Genomic DNA, 19,925 nt, shown 5'->3' on the forward strand with positions numbered 1-19,925 from the left:
CACAGCAAAACCGTCTTAAAAATTACTTGTAGACTCCAGGCGCTTGATGTCCCTGGAGGTCTGCAGAAAATAGTGTCGCAGAAAAAGGAAGACGGCGAGTAGAGGGACGACGGGAATAAGAATCCCGGGGATAATGACGCCGGCCACCGCAATAACTCCGATGACTTGCAGAAACACCTGAAAAAGAGGAGAGGAGGTAGTAGCCCCGTATTCAGAGAACACGGGGCTGCTCTGCTGAGTGGTGTGACTTTGGAGCACTGAGGGTTGCTTCTCAAAACAGAAAAGGAGAATGTATCTTTCTGCTTCATGCGAGACCATTGGTTAAGTAACAGCAGGCTGAGGGATTGGGTTTATGTGACTCACAGTGTGAAAGGAAAACGATCGCTGCGCTAATTCTCACTTAGTAGCAGGTGAGAATTTACCACTTGGCCACAGCAGCCGCATATCCCCGGCTCTCTTGGGCTTTCCCTTCGACACTTCTGGCCCGTAAGCCTCGCTGGCAGAACAGCCAGCCAATGAGGACGGCCACAGTGACTGGCAGAGAGCTCTGGGAACCGCACTGTGGGTGTCTGATACATGACAGTGTAACTGCACAACCCTCAACAACACAGTGACTCATCACCTTTGTTAATGGCTCTGTGACACATCTAAACCAGGAGAGCAGTAATGCCTGAACAGGATTGGAGGCAATGAGTCTGATAGCGACCAAAGAGACCGCATCATCAGAGTAGAAAAGAAAACAAGCATCTAATAAAGAACTGGCATCGACAGCCAAAGAGTTTGCATAAACTCATCTGGCAGTGATCACCTCGTAAGCAGGTATTTATACAGAACAGTTTTCAAACTAATAAGCAGGGGGTTTACACATAAAAACATCAGAAATCACACAATTTAATTATATATGGCCATGCTGCTGCATTTGTTTSTTATGACTTGGTTAAGCAACTAAATTGTAAGGGGATTTTTTACTGTGGATGTGAATTAGCATCCACCTCCAGCATCCACCTATGCCCTAATTTCATAATGTTAAAGAGAAAAACTGAGCAACAACAACCAAAGATATTTTTTCATTATTTTATGTATTTCACTTWAAAAAATGGTTAATGCTTTTCTATCTAGTTGAACGAGGACATTTTCCTTTGTTCCCTCTGGATAYGAAATACACATATTTTAGCTAAATGACAAATTTCTGAGAAGTTTCCCCCATCTCTCTTTTATGGAAACTATGCTGAATGCTGGCTCTAAAGGCAATTCAGGTCTTTGACATCCAATATGCATCCAAAAATATCTCCCTCTTGTTTTCTGCCGGCCCATGAAGTAGGAATGCAGGAAGGCAGTGGGCTACATCTTTTGTAACCGAGTTTGGAACGCAAACTCGATTCTGCCCATTTGATTGAAGCAGCTCAAGAACTACTTCCTTTTTTAATTCAAAATGAGAGTTCTAGACATAGAGTAGGAAGTCAAGTTTAAGGAACTAAACTACATTTTGGAGGCTCACATTAGTTTAATTTAGACCTGATGAGCTCATCAGATGAAAAACTTCTCAGTCCAATGCTCTTAAGAAYGGTTGTTAATTATTAACATCATGAGAATAATTGTTGTGAAGGTGGAGTGAAAGAGCAGGAGCTTCTTAAAGAGAGAGACCCAATTTTAAGGCATTGAATTGTGAAAGCAAATTTATTTCAGTAAACAGCCAAGTCATGTTTGATATTCAGCATTTTTATAACAACTGAAGCTAACAGTTACTTGATTGTGCTAAAAAATGCACTATGGAATATACATACCATCCCTTTAGTATATTTTTGCACATATTTCAATTTTTACACTATAAATGGACTTACTTGTATGATGGAGTGTGTAAACTTTTTACATACTTTGATTAAATRAATGCTTGGTCAAAGACTTATAGCACACAACAGGAAAATCTTSCACCTTAAAATTAGAAACTTTGTGGAGATGAATCCCAAAAATGTGAAGATTAGGATCATATTCTTACCTTCAGTGGTCTCCGACTACCCCTGAGAGACGGAAATTTAATTTAGCACCTTAATTGTGGATTTTATCTGCCACTTATGYGCACATTTAAGCATGATCACTTTCAGTGTAGGTTTATGATGAAAAGCCACTCAATTCCATTTGCAGTTCAGATAAGAGGGAATTACTAGTCCAACCATTGCTGTGGTGGAGCCCACACAATCAAACAGTGAGTCAAAGCTACTGAGCACAACTGATCCCAAGAATTTCACAGTACATAAGTTTCAATCTAAGCTTTGATGGAAGGCTACCAGACTGCAAAGTGAGATGATGGTGCACGGTCCATCACTGCATGTTATCCAGCCTTTCCTTGAGGGCATAAAATATTAACAGAACAAATGTCTTATCACGTATGCTGGTTCTCCTTTGCTCCCCAGCTAATGGCTGGTTGACACCATGCCACTGTTCTTTCACAGTTGCTGTGGGTTATTCTGAATTCTAATTAGGCCCAATAAAGATGCAGAATTTTCCWACCAAAAGACCCAAAATGGTGACCCAATTTTAGTTTAGATAGTATTTTTTTAAAATCCTAATATTCCAACAGGTTCACRGTGCTATGCACTTTCACAAAGTTCTTGGGTCCTTTAAAAGKAAAGAAATAGGCCCACAGAATTACAGGTCCTCCACCATACTTTACCATGGATGGGAGATGGTTTTTCACACCATCAAGCACAAGAAAGGTCAAACTTGGTCATATGTGACYAATTGCAAACGGTTCCAGTTTAAAGTCCTTGTAGCCCTTCATAAACTCCACCCATTTACTTTATTCTTGTAATGGTAGGACAGAAAAAAGGTTTCTCCTTGCATGCCTCTCAAATAACCAGCAATATTATTTCATCYCTTGAAGAGACAAAAGCCTATCTACCCTCCCTTTAAACACGTAAATACACATTTTCTAACTGGTCTGATGATGACGCTGTTAATGCAGTCTTTAAGTTGACATTGTAGTTTTTCATTGTAGCCAATAGAGGTGAGTTCTGACTAAGATTCAGTGGAATGGTGACTTTTTTTGGGTTCYAAAATGATCCAAAGTCATTTAGTACCACATTCATTTGGAGAGACGTTGAAGGGGTCATTATTGTGGATCTACAGCTAACATCAACATACCGTTATGAAAYACTAGCAGCCCAGAATCCATCAACGTTTAATAGTCGAGCACTACCTTTCACAGTAAAACATGCACAGCAGCTGCAGTTTGTAGCCCATATACCTGGTTCTTTCCACTCTTCATCACATGAGATAAAAAWTTCAACCAAGACTCAAGTTTAAGGAGTCCAAGTGAAATTACAAATGTTTGGGGAACAAGTGGAGTCTGAAGTGTTTTGTCTTTACAAATTAAGACAGAGACTCACACTTAAATCACCATGTCTGATATCCGAAACAGAAAAACTCAATCTTTAGTCTCATCTGACTAAAGCACACCTTTACAGTTAAAATCATATAGTAGTGCTTACCAAACTGCACATTTATTTATGTGTTGGTAGGACAAAAAACAAAAAATACTTTTCTTGGCATGCCTTGCAAACAATCAACAATGGCAAGGCCAATTTTACTTGTATTGCACATTTTTAGCAAATCAATTCAAAGTGTTTAATGTGATTATAGAAGGAAAATAAAACAACAATCAAAAAATATTACGCTGCAGTGGCATGGTAAGAGAAAACAATGGCGGGCTGAAAAACAAACTACAGTGATGTCCCAGTTGTTATTAATTAAAGGACACTCTAACTAAATAACGTTTTAGCCTTGACTTGAAGAAACTTTGTTTCAGCAGTGTTGCAGTTTTCTGGCTGTTTGTTCCAGATTAAAGGACCGTAAAATCTGAATGCTGCTACTTCAGGTTTGGTTCTGGTTCTGGGGATGCAAAGTAGACTGGAACCAGAATACATGAGAGGTCTGGAGGGTTGACACAACWGATTTTTAGCGTATTTCGTTGCTAAGYCTTTCAGCGATTTCGGTGATTTATAAACTAACAAAGGCATTTCAAGGTCTATTCTCCGAGCTGCAGGGAGCGAGTGAAGAGACCTTAGATGGCGAGCCATCACTGCATGTTATCCGGCCTTCCCTTGAGAGGATCAAATAAACCAATGTCTTTGTCATGTACACTTGTTCTCCTTTGCTCCCCAGCTGAYGACTGGTTGACATCACAAACGTGTGCTTTCACATTTGCCTTTTGCTGATCTGAATTCAAATTGGGCCCATTTCAGATGCAGTTAACCGAAGGTCCGAGCCTAACCGGCTCATCTGTCAGTGGGGTCATCTGAAGGGGCAGCTGAGAAACAGGAACCATTAGAATGAAAAGCTCGCCTCCTCCTGTTCCCCAGGGTCTGATGTCACCAGGATCCTGTTTGATGTGACCCACTTGCGTGGTTTGGCGTTTTTATCGCGTGAGCATCGGGAACACCGGGAGCCCCCCACCCACACTACATACAGATAAGTCGGATAAGTGATCCTTTGCGAGCATCCACCTCACCCCCTCGGACCACATCCACATCTCCTATGAAACCACACAGGAACAGAAAACTCCCGAAGCCACATCCCGCTGCACATAAAAGTCGATAAAGGGATGAAAGGTTTTGTATACAAACAGTTTAAATAAAGAATTACCACTAATAGCTCTTTAGCGAGAAAAGAAAGCTACCGCACGCATGTGATTCAGTCATCCAGGCAAACTGGGCGCGTTGCCGTGTCCAAAGACCATTCAGATCTCCGCTGACCCTAATTGCTTTATTTTTCCAACGATTCTATCAGCTCTTTGATGTCTAAGTAAATGCAGAAAATTGAAGTTAATTGCTATATTTGTGCTCCGCAATGATAGCGACTGTTGTTCCACAACTGAAAATAAACACTTCCCTGTAATTAAACATCCCTCCGGACACAAGAAATCATTATGCTTTTTACAACTCCTTTTTCATCCTCCCTTTATTTACTAACAGTGTGCAACATTTGCCACTGGGAAAAGAAAAAGTGCACAGAAAACAGGAAACAACAGGAGAGCATGTCAGAGCAGAAATCGCAAAAGAACTCCTCTATCTACCCAAAACTTTTTTTTTTCTTTTCTTCTTTTTACTCCACGCTTTTTGTGATAGAGCGGGGGGACAAATAAGTCGCAAGGGTCAGTGGTACTGAAACAAAACAAGGCTGTTCCACTTGGGCTCTGGAACAATAGAGGTGACCTGATCCATTCTACTCTGTGCTTGAGCTTTATTTTAAAATTAAATGCCCAGATGCTGAGGCTTTTCTTCGGGAGAAATGACTGTGGACACCTCCTTCACATTTTCCCCTTTTCTGGGCCATTTTCACTTCATAAAGCTGCAGTCAATGTGTTTTGTGTGGGGGGGGGGGGAGGAGGGCCTGACACATACTGTGGTGGTCTCAGTCGCTGTCTACATTGGTGGCTCAAGTAGTCCAAGGATTAGACCTTTGTGTGCTCTGAAAAGGTAAAAAGAAGTCACTTATTTGGGTTCAGTCAAGCTGCTGATTTCCAACCCCGTTTTGGAAATAAGAGAAAGGCTTTGAAATGCCGTCTCCCCCAGACTCCACTATAAATCACCAGTGCCTGGCAAATTCATTCATTCATTCACTCAGCGTCATTCTGTTGGGAACAACACAAAACCATTTTCAAATGCACAATAAACAACAATTCCGAGATACAAAAGTCACAAAAAGCACCGAATTCATTATCTCCTTCGTCCTGACGCAGGGCGAGATTCTAGATTAGATCCCGACTTTGTTATGTAAGTTCCCAGACTCAAAGGACCCAGGGCCTTGCCCTGCATGTCTGAGTCAGAGCGAAGCCGAGGTGCTGGACCGCAGCATCAAGGGAGGACCACACATACACACACGGGAAAGCTTTTACTCGGCCGGTGCTCGCCATCAAATGACCATGTGTGGTATTGCTGACCGGCCACTTAAGTCCACGCAAAAGCATCCTTGCAAACCATGATGATGTTTTGCTTCTATTCTGGCATACATTTGTGTCAACACGTCAGTTCAGTGAATTGAAAATGTCATCAAATAATTTAAAGAGCATACAGCAACCTACTCTTTGTTCATCTTTTATGGAATAATCTAAAAAAAAAAGTTTATTTTTAAAATGTAACTCTTAAATTTAGTATATTTAGTGSCGTTGTAGTATAGTGTAGAAATCACATGTAAAGAAATATTTTATTTTATCAAATTCCCCCATAGGAAAATTATAGATACCGCCTAATGTTTTATAGATTTCTGGACATTTGAGTACAATGTCATTTCAGCTGTAGAGCAGCACTTAAAGAATACTTAGGGAAACTCTGTTAGTATTTTTGGCTTAAAATGCCCTTTTCTGGGTYTTAGGTTTGGAAAAAGTCGATTCTTTAAAATTGGTTTAGAGTGGATTTTGTCATTTTTGATTATTGTTATTGTCCTGCTCAAACATCTATTTCAATGTACTCTAAAAAGTTTCCAAGAGACTTTGGAAGAGAAACAGACCTATGAAATTACAGATCCTCCACAGTACTCATCAATGAGGTTATTTTCCAAATGTCCATCCTTTGTTTCATGCAAGACCCTATAACCACCTATAACTCCTGGTCTTACATCCCTTGCAGTTCATTTTCCGGAGGAAGGTGATAGATAAGTATAGGTCCTTAAGACCGGGGCAACTGTGGCTGTGTGGGTAGAGTAGTCATCTTRCGATCGGAAGGTTGTAGGTTCGATTCCAGCTTCCTCCTGCCACATATTGATGTACCCTTGGGCAAGGCACCCAACCCCAAATTGCCTACCTAGCTGCATATCAGTGTATAAACTCTAGTGTAAAGTGCCTTGAGTGGTCAAAAATGATTGGATAAAGTGCTATATAAGTTCAGTCCATTTATGTAGCCTATAGGCTASAGGTTAAAAGAAATTAACCTGTGTGTCATTTCATACTCCTACCTTAGGGTTAATTAGAAGATAAAAATACAATGAGAGCAAAAAGTAATCATGAATAAAATTACTCAAATGTTGATTTAAAAAAAATCAATAATCAATATGTAATCAAATAATGAATTTATTTCAAGTCAACAAATGTGTTTGCATCTGAAATTCTACAATGAACCATTATCTGTCTTTCTCAGGCAGATAACTTTATGACCTATAACCCTGAAGGCAGTGCATTCTTTACTTCTTCTGTCACTGGTTTGGTGGCACGGCAGAGAAGCAAGTTGGTGAAATCCCATCCTGCAGGGTTCATAGTGACATCAGCAGTTCTCATTTCCCACAAAAGACACTAAAGATAGTTGAGATACAAAGGGAGCGACAATATATAAGCATCCAAAAGGTCTCTAAGCATCTTTAGTCCTTTGTTAAAAATTTTATAATATTAKAAACTGTATTGAACTTGCGGGGTTTCTTTAATCTACATGTTCCACAAATTATGAAGCCACTTGTGCTGAAGTTGACTTTTGATTTAACAGCCTCAAAAGGGCYATTTTATTTCATTTTTAATAACAAYAATAAAAAATGCCAGACCACCAAGGCGACTGCAGCTGTTATAAAGTTTATTAATGAATAAAATCCTGTCTAGCATCTCTATTTGTTCAAAAAAAACTTCACAACATGATGTCAGAGAATTGTGGTAAATGAATAACTGCTTGCTCTAAATAATTATCAAGTCTAGCCAATGCAGAGTCAGTCTTCCAAAGACTACCTTTGGAATTAAATTTTGGCAGTTGCACAACTGTTGAGTAAAGCATGCACTGGTTATGTGGAGAAAAGTGAGACCTGCAGAACCACTGCATGGCTTTTTTATATACAGTTGTAGAGAATCGCATGTTGATGTATTCCTGTGCTCTTCATTAGTAGCAATGCTGATAAAAAAAAGTGGAGCAGGAATCACAAAGCACATTTGAACATAGGTAGAATTTCAATGGCTCCAATTGTGGTTAATTTCAGACAGACTGACTGCAACTGTGWATTTTTAAATTTCCACATAAGGTGCCAGTTATTTAGGTCTGCATGCTTCTTCCCTCCACCCTCCAGATAAACAGCCACACAAATAATCCCTTTATTAAGTCAAATTCAATTCAAATAAATTACTATCCCTACTTTTTTCATGGTTAGACACGGTGTTATGAACTGTGCATGACATTATTCCGTCTTCTACCTTTTAACTATGTTCTTAGCTGACTTGTGCTTYCTTTTTTCATTAATTGCTTTTTTGTATAATTTCTTAATTTACGTTATTGACATAAATCAAGCTACAATGATTCTGAACCCTGAATACAGTCAAARTAAAGGAAACGTTCAAGAAATTACACTTGCACTTTGCTCGGTCCTGTTTTTTCAAACTTATCCTGATTTCAGGGAACCCTCTTACCAAGTGTAAGGCTTACATTATGCTTCCCTCATCAGCACTAGCAAAAGACAAGCCAAGACACACTTGAATGACAATAACAGTGTGCTGATTTTCCATTAAAATCCTTTTTTTGGTGTTGTTGGAGARAACAGGGGGGGTAAATGCAATACCAAATCCAACAGTTGGTGGTGGAAGCTTGTCAAGACCCTTCACTCAGATTCCACCCGAAGACCCCCGTATTCACTCCTCATTGTCTTGGCCTCCTGCTCTGCCCTCTTTATGAAAATAAAGGCAACCCAGGATTTAAAGGTCAAGTCCAAACAAAAGCTGACAGTCCCCAAAGGCTGAGGTGTTTTTAATTGACATTTCTGTCTTTGTCCCCTGACCATAAAGAGGAGGAGAGAAAGTAGCCTTTTCTCCAATATACTAAATTACTACTAAATGAGACCTGTGGAAAAAAAAATAGTGCTGTGGGGTGTAACCAGGTTCCACCAGCTTGAGGGAATCCCCTTGTTAGGAAGCTATGGGGGTAGTGTTGAAGGGCTGTGAAGTGCTTACTCCGCCATAAAGGAGGGAAGGCTCAGGCACAAATCCTCACACAGAAGCGGCCTCTCTCCATAGAGAGAGATAAACCAGTTAGGGCTTTGTTTATGAAGTTTCACTTTATTCCCCCCTGACAACCATTTAGACAATGACTATGGGGAAATGCCCCTCTGAGAAAGAGCAACAATAGTCAAGATCAGCAGCTTTTCTAAGCAGCTAATTCTGTGATAAAAAAGAGTGCAGATCTTCCTTCCTGGAAGCATTAGAAACTGCCTAATGAAAGACACCTGAACAAGAGCAGAGAGAAGCCTAAACAAAGGTGCTTTGTCCAAATGATGCCACCTTTGTGCACCAACACAATCACTTACCACTTTCTGGTCCTTTCTGAAACACTTTGCATACTATCTATACTCAGTCCATGTCATGTCTTGCTCCGTTTCATTTAAGTGATAGTTTTTCTTAGAAAGCTTTGTTCTAAATATATGAAAATTGCATAGAATAAATTTAAGTGAGAATAAATCTGAAAAAAGAAAAAACATCTGGATGGCATGTCTGTCTTTGGAAATATTTTCCTGATATTTAAAGGATAAGAATTGCCTACTGTTCTTCAAAAGCTTTTTTAACATTCGGTGTTCCCCAAAGTGTGACGCTTTGTCTGTTTTTATTTTATGTACATCCCTTATCAAGTTTTTTTTCCCCCAGTCTTTGTATTACATCTTTTATCATTTTTATACAGGCAATATTCAGGTGTAACACAGTCTGTCKTTTGTTGTTGATTGTGTCATTCAATAGGTTATCCACTTTGTTACTATTCCAATAAAGARGTGGCAAAAAGTTGCCTTTATCTAAATTACATGACTTTCTATGACAACAATAATTGATTATATSAGTATTCTACATAAAACAACTTGAGAGGCAACCACTACTTTTCTCAACTAAAAATGACATTTAAAATCTTTCAGACTGAATTATATTCCACTTTCACTATTGAGTTCCTGATTTTCTCTAAGATACTGAAGAGTTGTATCTTCAGTATCTTATGTTGTACATTGGTTTGTGACCATCTCTGCAAAAAAAAAAACTCTCAAGTAAACAATTTATCATTTAAAATAGTCTTCAGTCATGATATGCTTAACTCTTAAGACCTTTTAGGACCCAAGCATCCTTTACAAAGTTGTTGTTTTCCTTCATCTTATTATCAAAACGAGGGGAACGATTGCAGACAAAACTCTTTTGTGCATATGATCTTTTGTGCTTTCAGCATTTAAGATGGCTTTTGTATACAGCGAGATGGGTATCTGCCACAAACATCACTCAGGCATTGTGGAGGGGGGATTCATTTTCAGCTCGCCTTTGTTCTATTCTTTGGCCTGAACCAAGGAGCCACGCCTGCTCCTCTACCTTGAATTGTGTGGCAAACATTCCCTTCTTTGTGGCACTAGGTGCATGAGCTAGCTCATCTCCGCAGGCTTTCGTGGGAGATGGCTGTCACGGTGGCGGGGTCGCATTTGGTAACCCAACCGGGTTGTGCTCTAGGGTGGCCGTTTGCTACTGGGCCAACGAGACTGTAAACGGGTAAGAAAACTGTGCTCAGAGGGGAAAGTCCTTTTTTTTTGGATCTCTTCCACAAACGCCTCCTCTACATGCTGCTATAGCTACCTTCACTCAATACACCATCCTTGTTATGCCCTCCTCGGCTCCCTAATGTTTCCCTCTATCATCATGACGCTTTATTTCTTTTCTGATCCCCTTTCACCCAATAACTTTTAGTCTCCATGCACATTTTTTTTTTTTTTGAAGACTTGTGTTGTGTCACACAGAAGGAGCCACGCCCTGAGCCTGTGTGCACACTTTTTATTAAATCTGTGCAGGCGCTGGGCTGCGCTGCCGAGTAATCCTACAGTAATTGTTTCCAGATTAGGGGACCCGGACCACAAAGCAGGTTTAGCCAGGCATGAAATGGCCTCCCAGCGCCGCAGCACCGGCAACCAGACCTGCCGAGGTGCGACTCACCTGGGTAAAGTCCACAAACGTCCACGGAAGAAGAGAGTCTAAGTAGCCAATGTCTTTTGAAAACCTGTTGAGAATTCTCCCTGGAAAACAAAACAAAAACACAAAGAATCAGACAAAGCCAGAACTGCTGGATATTTTCAAAAAAGCTGCTCAAATAAACATCCATGCCTGAGAAAAAAAAAAATGTGCATTTTCACCTACGCTCTAATTTTGCAGTTTGAACTACAAATGTAGGTCAAAAGCAGATATGCTCAATCCATTTTTTTTTTATTTCAACAGAGGATCCGTTTCAATATTCACCTCAGATTCAACAGCGCAGAGCCGAGAGACTGAGATGAAAAGCATTCACCCCATCTAGTTTAAACAATGAATCATTATTTGGGCAGCAATTCATAAAGACTGGTCTACTCTTGGATGAACATGTGAGGGAGCCTTTTGTTTGCAAACAAAAGGGCAACAGAAGCCGCGTACCTGCCTTTATGCTCCAACTGGCAGTGTCAGTGACATTAATTGAGTTGCCTCCAATCTGCTCAGGTGTTCATTATTTTGGATGGCGCTCTGCAGGTGCAGTGGCAGACCTTTCATTGTTATCCCTTTAGCAACTTTGCTACCTTATTCTGATCCCACGGTACACACGATTACACTTCCAGATGCTTTCACACAGAGTTTACCGCAGGGTCAATCCCTGCATTCCGTACAACCTATTCACTCGGTCTCTAAAGGATGCAGATAAACTGAGAGGTAGACTACCTCTCAGTCTCTGTCTGAATGTGGCAACAACTGAACAGGACTGAGGCAGCTTTCCCCAAAAATAGTAACTCCACAGTTATGTCATATTGCTTCAATTTACATCTGAAAAGTTATCTTTTCTGGCTAAACATACACAACTGACATCAGATATYTACACACTTTATAAACATTTTTTCTCAACTTCTGACATTAAATCAGACTAAACTTTTCCTACWGAGTTGATTTAGGATTACTAAGTAACAGAATTCAACTCAAGTCAATTCAATTTAAAAGTATTTTATTCATCCCAAAAGTAAATGATGTCTTCATAACCAATATCATTCAAATATCTTCAAAGATTTGTTGAGGACGGCGACGCCGTGGGCAGGAAAGATCACTGGCTGCTGTCAGTTTTGCAACAAATCTGAAGAGCTCTCTGACTGAACATGAATGACAGTCTAATGACTGACCTGACATGCTGATAGCTCAATTTACAGACAGTAGAAAAAAAACATCCCACAGTGACAGTTTATGGAAGGCACAATCAGTTATTGGCAAGCCCTGCTTATCCACTTCATGTGTTTTTGCAGCTCCTCTAAAGCTCTGTCTGGATGGTTAGAAAGCCACACTGAGAGAAGTCTGCTCGGTGATATGATCCTCGCTCATTATGATCAATAAAAAAGATTATTTGAACCTCGCCCTCCTCTCTCTGCTGGTCCTGCTCTACAGCTATGATGTTTCCTTATCAAACTACGTTTTAAAGTCAGACTTTCGCATACATTGAGATTACTAAGCCTTSRGAAATTTGGAAAAGCCTGTATGAAAATGTTGTGGATTTCCAAGCTTCTGAACTTTTGAGTTAATTGTGGATGCATATTATGCGACATATACATTACATGTGTGACATCATGAAAGAATTAATGCAAATCAGCCAAGGTATCAGGAAGGGAATAGTAGATCTCCAAGTCTGAGTCAGACTTTTGGTACAATTTTCAGATGTACCAAACATCAATGAAAGTCTCAAAATGAAACTAGTTTGTGTTTTGAGTATCTATCCCAGAATAAAAGCAAAAGACCTTGTGCAAATGCTCGCAAAAGATGGTAAGATAGTTTCATTACCCACATCAAAATGAATCGTGGACTGAAAGACTATTTAGTAAGGAAGAAACCGTTACTCCAAAAGCAACTCACAGCACCATGCTACAGTGTGCAAATCCTGGTTTACATCCTGGTAAAACCCAAACGTTTCAATGCACTTGAGTAAAAATGTATATTCAAGTATTAACACCTCAAGTTGTCTGAGAATATTGCAAATTCATAAAATCTATATTTTGCAATGAATTTGCCAAAACTGACTTGAAAATCTAAATTTACAAAGAAGCAGACTAYATGGCATTCAATAGTGTAGGACRGATGTGAGGAGAAGCAGGGTGGCACACTGGCAGGATGCWGTGGCATGATACTACATAGGCATGGTAAAACCATGGCATCGCTGACCTAAAAGTTGCCTCCCAGCTTCCAGTCAGTCCTATGGAGGAGGGCCCTGTAATCACCTCTCTCCACGGCCATAAGCAGCTTACAGCTTTATCCAAAACGCCGCTCCCGCCTAAAAAACATGCATGCAGACGAGGCCGGGCTCCCCATAACAGCCATTGCATAAACCCAGCCAGAGCATTATTCCCCCGCAAAACCCAGCAATGCTCCAAATCAACACTGATTCAAAGTCAAGTGGCGTAAGCATGTTGTACACTTAGAGGCAGACTAATCTTATTCACAGTGTGAGTGCCCCTTTAGCATACAGACATCCCGAGGGGAGGGTTCAAGCAAGCAAGGGGGTAGAGCTGCTACCACACCAATGTAAGATACTGCTGCTTTTCATCTGGGAACAGGGGGAGGACTTGTCAAACTGTGTTTGTTAAATATATTCAATAATATTTTATGTAATTTCACTGTCTGAGCTATAAATGACCTAAATCCATGCATATCTGACAAACAATGCCAATGAAAAAAAAAAAGAAACAGGATTGGTTTCTCTGGGTTACATCATACCATGGTTGGAGGGTGTTGGAGCATCCAGCGTCAGACGGGTATCAGCTGTTTGACAAGCGGCTCAGTTAACAGAGTTTTACTGGGGATGAGGCAAAGACCCTTCTCTGTCTGTCCAGACTATGGAGGGGATACATTACAGTGATGTAGTTACACAAAGACATTCACTGCATGGAAATGCCTATGAGGTAAGATCAGCATGGGACAGTGGCTTCAATCACTCTGGGTGGTTGTCAACAATATCACCTATTGTGTAGAGTGGGGTATAGACATTTCAGGATATCAGCAGCATTAGTATCAAACAATTTCTCATGCTTTGAGACTCCAAGGGTGATTTGCACCACTTTTCAGGCTCAGAAAATATCAAGCGCTCCCAATGAAGGTGGCCTCTTAAGGTGGAGATATTAGGTGAGCAGGGCCCCCAATCACTTTTAAAGAAGTGGAACAGTGGGGTCCGGCTCGAGTGGGGCTGTGTAGCAAATCGCTGTTCCCTGTAAACATCAAGATAAGGCGACGACTCAGAGCCGCTCCATGTGTGGGCCCCAGTGCAGTTGGAGGGGCTTTTCAGTGAGCAGAGTGTGATAATAAAGTAATACCAGGGAGGGGGCTGCCAAGGCTGGAGGTGGCACGGCTCACCTGCACTTCCATGAAGGGCCCACAGGCCTGGGGCAGCCTCCCACCGCCGGCGCCTTGCTGCCAATACTAATACATTCTAAATCCATTCTCTTCGCTCACACCGCCAGGCTCCTGCAATCTCCTCTCCTTTCCTTTCATGCAATTAAATAGTGGAAGTGCCGAGCGAGGGGGAGCCCTATCAGCCATGCTGCACACACACGCGCGGCTCCATCTCCACATTCAATTTACACACTTCGATATCATCATCCTCTCTGCAGTACTTCCTTCACTTTCACTCTTAACACTCTTGCATTCCAGACCTGAAATACAGACATTAAAAACACTGCCTCTGTAGACACAATTAGAATCTCACAGCTCTGCCCACAGAAGATCTAATGTCCCCTGCGTCAACAGTAACTGAGTGACACCCAGCTCTGAGATGGCCCACCATGCTGATGCGAAATGGGAACAGGAGATGCCGATGTATTTGTGTGTGTGCGTGTGTGTGCGTGTGAAACTCCACTCCTTGACTGTGTTGATGAGCTGAAGCCTCGGCCTGCAGTCTCTGAGGGGATTAGCCCACTCAATGACACCAAATTACAGGGATCAACATTAGCTTGACACATTCACTGCTGTCTGTGCAGCTCTAACTGCATTTGGATGAACAGCCGTAATAAGATAGTATGACTACATTTGGGCAACAGCAATATTTAAATCTAGAGAAATTTGCATACGCACCAAAAAAACCCCTGCTGGTTTACTTTGTTAACCCAAATGCCAGGTTTATGCTGTTGGACAGATTAGGTAARATGAAAAATGGAATGGTAAACATATAGTGTATGATGACGGTGTGAGTGGGTTGTCTTTACGATTTTAGTTCACTCTAAAGAAAGTGTTTGTTCAGGTAGTGTTGGCCTTTTATCCGCTAACTATGTAGTGTTAGCCACGTATGATTAACATTCACGCACTGACAAGACAAATTGCCCATAAAGTCAATGAAGGCGCACTTAAAACCGTTGGATTATTTCTTTAATCCAAATGCTGGGGTTATATACTGTTAGATTAGAAGGTAGTCTAAATCAAACATTGCGTCAAAAATTGTGATCCAGTTTGTCGTTAGGAGGGAGAAACATTATGATCATTATTCCCAAAAAGCCATTTTGATGGATAACACAACTTCATTGAGCCTACTTTACAGGATRAAATATAAACCGTTAAGATGCTAAAATTATTCTATTAAGTTGTGTTAATGACATTAATTCACTCTAAAGGTTAGGCAGTGGTTAAATTAGCCTGGTGATTAAATTAGGTAGTGCATACTTATGCTAGCAATGTTCATTATTTACACTTTGACCAAATAATTGGTCATAAAGTAAGCACAAATAATAAAACTAGCTGTGTTTAATCCAAATGTTGGGTTAATGTTGTTGAAGCAGAGTTTGCACAGATTAAACCAAACATTTAGTCAAAAACTGACATGACTTGTTAAGCTTGAGAAGAGAAAAAGAGCTACACTATATCATTATTTTAGTATCACCATTTTGAAAAATGGAAAGAAATGAGCAAAGTAATTGAAGATTTTTCACAGGATGAAATATGAAATGGTAAGATGGCGAAATTATGCTATATAACATTGTTAGTGTAAATGACAAACAATATTATACATTTATTGTTATTTATATTTATTGATATAAAGATATGCAATATCCCCACTTTAACCTAAAATGGTGAAAGTAAATAATAATCACTTAACTGACTTACAGTAGTCCTGTTATTCAGGTGGCGCATGTTACTGCAAAAAATTATACTCTCACAATTAAAATAGCACTTAACAACATTGTGGAAAGTCAAAAATAGGCATTCTTCTTTAATCTTTTTTTAAGTAAATCATATTCAGTAAGTGCATTTTAAAATCCAGGTAAAATTACTTGAATCGTTTTTATTAGTTACCATAATAGCTTGTGTCAAATACATATGAAAAGTTATGCGTTTTGCAGAATCAAAATACTCACCAGTAAAAACACCAGYGTGTTTTTGCTGTTAAGTAAAAACCCACCAGTTTTTACTCAACTTAGAAAAGTATGTGCTGAAGTATCAACTGAGATGATTTTCAGTATGATTAGGTACTTTTAAAAATAAATATCCAAAATAAATTTAATTAAACGTGTCTTTTTTAGAAAAAAAGTTGAAACCATGYGTCTGTTACATAGTTACCAGAAATACTATATATAAGAAATTTCATTCTGAAGTTTTCTTTTTTCAGCAGAGATCTTGAGAATTTGCACTTTCACAAACAAGTGATCCCAAGATATTTCTCCAGCTACAAGCTAGCTAGTGAAAAGGTTCGTATTAAAATCTTAACAAAAGCACTGGTTATAAAGTAAATATTTTATCCAATATTACATTAAAATTTGTCCTCCAGATTCAATTGTTACATCAATAAGTCTAACTTAGTGGAGCACACACCAAAGACCGGCAGTGCAGACCTTTTAACACACTGTCCTCAAATGTTCCAAGATTGACAGATCTCTGAACTTGGAAGGTTTTGATGCAAACATAGAACGAGTTTCAAAAGTGATTGTCGAATGCCCTGGAAATGACTTGTCAAATAAAAAAGTATAACTTCTCAGTAGTCAGATCAAATGCAGACATTATGTGGTTGTTGTACTTCATTATTTGCACATTTTTAATGTACAGGTAAACTAAAAATATAAACCAGACATGTGCAAATGATCCTTGTTCTYGCCAATACTGATTTCCCTTTTACTTTTAGGTTTGACTTAWRKTTTTTWARGRMMAAAAMMMMMMAAAAAAGGTGTTGCAGGTTCTTTGGTAGCAGTAAAAGTCATGAAAGAATAATATGATTATTCCTAGTTACACAACCAAGCTTCATCTGACTTCAACTAAACAWTAACAAAAATGTGTCAGTCTCCAACAATAATGGCTAGTTCTGATTTTAGTCTGTTTAATAAATAGGAAAAAAATATGGTTTCTTTTAGCTTTTGACCTAAACCCTTTTTAGAGCAGATCAAATCAACACTGGCCAGCTAACTTGTAAACCTCTATCAAAAAAAAATTATTTTAATAGTAAAATATTATACGGGATGAAAATCTAACATGGTCTCCTAACCTAGTATACTAAGTCCAGCCCATAATCTAACTATGTTGTGTTAAATCAACTCATGTCTGGATTGGTCCAGGACCCAAGGCTGGTTTAGCAGCATAACTCCATCTGGGTTTTAATCCAACCAATAGAAAAACCACAGATGGAGTCAAAAGGTGCAGATTATTTTAGCGGGTGCAGCTAAAAGCGSTTCTTCGTCAATCCTACCTCGCAATAGACGTTTTCTGTTGTTGTAACATACTTTCACAGAATAACAAAAAAACACCTTTATGCAGCGGCACTCACAATGGTAACCTTTAACTCAGAGGGCCGCTATCAAACACAAGGCCTTTTTCCAGCGGCAGCAACACACCTATCACTTACACGTGTAAACAGCTGTCAAATCCTCCACAGACGCACAGTTACAAATTGCAGAGACTTATTGCGAGAGTGGTGAATGCGGAAAAGGTGATGGAAGTGACAGTTATTGTGTGAGTGAAAAGAATGTTCAGACAGTGGCAAAACATTGGGAGGAAAGTGACAGCAACTGTCTACAGAGGGAAAAATAAAGAAAAACTGCAGAAGAAACATCCAATAACTTCTGATTTTTTTTTCTAATGTGACAATAATTTATAATACAGTGTATAATTATTATCAGTTATTTAATTTCAATTTTATTTCTGATAAATGCTAAGACAGTTGCCAGTCAATCCAGTCAAAACATAAGTGCTGTTCGCCAGTTTGAAGGCYAAGTTGTGACAACTGGACTGGTCACACAATGGATAACAGTACAACAGCAATCAGATAGCGTCTGTTAAGCCTCTCCTTTGCTGCTCTATTAAACAGATCATTACATTATTCGAAGTGTTTGCTCTCCTCAGTGTTATAAAGATTACCGAGCAAGGCACACCCAGATAAGCGAGTCAGGCAGTCCGATGCGTAATGCAAACAGCAGTAGCTGAAAAACAAAACTGAAAGATTAAGACGTGCCGGGTTCTCTCCATACGCAGCGCTGCGAAAGGAAAAGCTTTCGCGCTTATACACCCACCTCTTAATGCCAGTGGAAACCGCGAGCTGCAGAACACCCTCAAATCATATTTAGATTTGTGTTACCGGCTTATTATGACTCATTATACAGATACAAGTTGCCCTTCTTGTGGAGAATTCCCACCCGACCCGATTGTGCTGTACACTCATGTCACTATGAGGAGATTAGGCTGCGTAATTATCTCCTGACAGGTGAACAATGCAACAGAAAAAAACTGAAGTTATCAAAGTGGGCCACTTGATAGTTGACTTTGGATTTGAGTGACAGGCTGTGGTAATATTCCTTAACCTAATTAAAAGAGGTCTTAAATTATTCTTGAAAAAAAAAATGTAGGGCAAATTATAAACAATAGGCAAAAACATGTTTTTATATATATATATATATATATATATACTTATATATATATATATAAAGAAAAACAGGTGCTTTTCTGACTTATTTAGACTGTTTACTCACTTTTTATATCACCCCTGTCTGCCCACTCCAGTGAGCCAGCAGCAGTCCACACAAAAGCTAACAAAATGATAAAAATGTCTTGACACGGTGCACAAGACAAATATGTCTGTATTTGCACAGCTCCAATCCAAACCCTACATTGTCTAAGATCTGCTGTTCTRCAAACATCGTTTACTCAATCTAGCTGTTTGCTCTTTTGTAAAGCCTCACAGTAAAGATGATAACGCTCTCACTTGTCGATTTAAATACCTTACGTGCTGAAAAATCTTAAATCTCATCACAAGAATGCGGATTTAGTGTTATATTTATGAAGTTAGACCAGCCTCACAAAAAGGATTAAATCTAATAAAATGACAACAAATTGCAATTATATTTCTTCTACAGAAAAGTTTTAGATTCTTTAATGAACATTAATTTATTTGTTAAGATAAACATTAAAAAAAGAAACAACATAAATTCTATGGGGAGCGAAAGCCCCCTATTTTTCAGGCTAACATTTTAAATTGAAAAGATTACATCATATAAAAACTTAACAGTCATGACAAACAAGAAAGATGAAGGGAGAGCTGGTAGGTGTTTTAAAGTGGAACAGAAGCCATGTCGCAGAAAGGTAGCAGTCTGCCCTCTAGTGGTGATGTGTAACAGCAGGGCTCAATGTTCTCGACCCCTGATCCTTTTATCGTTCGAATACATCATGCCGGAACAGAAATCAGAGCTTCACTTGCTTGCATGTGCGCTTACCGGTTGGGTTGGTATCAAAAAAGTGGATGGAAGTCCGTAGAATGGCCCTGAACATGTTGTTGTGAAGGGTTTGTGCAGACTTCACCAGGACATTGAAGAAAACCAAACTGCGAATGAAGCCCAACACAACTGAGGTGGCTGTTAAAGCTGGGCGGAAAAAAAAAAAAACAACACAAAGAAGAAATATGTGAAATGTATTACAGAATGATTAAAGTAAAATAGGATTTTTCTCATATGGTGTATTAATGGAGTCTTGAATATTTTATGGCAGATAAATTTGT

General features: G+C 39.4%; 1 protein-coding gene across 7 annotated transcripts in view; it reads right to left on the reverse strand.

Moving 5' to 3' along the window:
• The window catches only part of LOC103458943 (multidrug resistance-associated protein 4), a 50,088-nt gene that overhangs the window by 16,239 nt on the left and 13,924 nt on the right, over positions 1–19,925 (reverse strand). For 6 of the 7 annotated variants that reach the window (XM_008400100.2, XM_008400093.2, XM_008400133.1 and 3 more), the window contains 3 exons: positions 19,645–19,791; positions 10,907–10,986; positions 27–177 (listed from right to left, as the gene is read on the reverse strand). In XM_008400100.2, coding sequence (XP_008398322.1) covers positions 27–177; positions 10,907–10,986; positions 19,645–19,791 — 378 coding nt within the window. The remainder of the gene's footprint in view (positions 1–26; positions 178–10,906; positions 10,987–19,644; positions 19,792–19,925) is intronic. The other variant, XM_008400125.2, reaches the window with a different exon arrangement.

The sequence above is a fragment of the Poecilia reticulata genome, linkage group LG2, assembly GCF_000633615.1.
Source record: "Poecilia reticulata strain Guanapo linkage group LG2, Guppy_female_1.0+MT, whole genome shotgun sequence".
Classification (NCBI taxonomy): domain Eukaryota; kingdom Metazoa; phylum Chordata; class Actinopteri; order Cyprinodontiformes; family Poeciliidae; genus Poecilia; species Poecilia reticulata.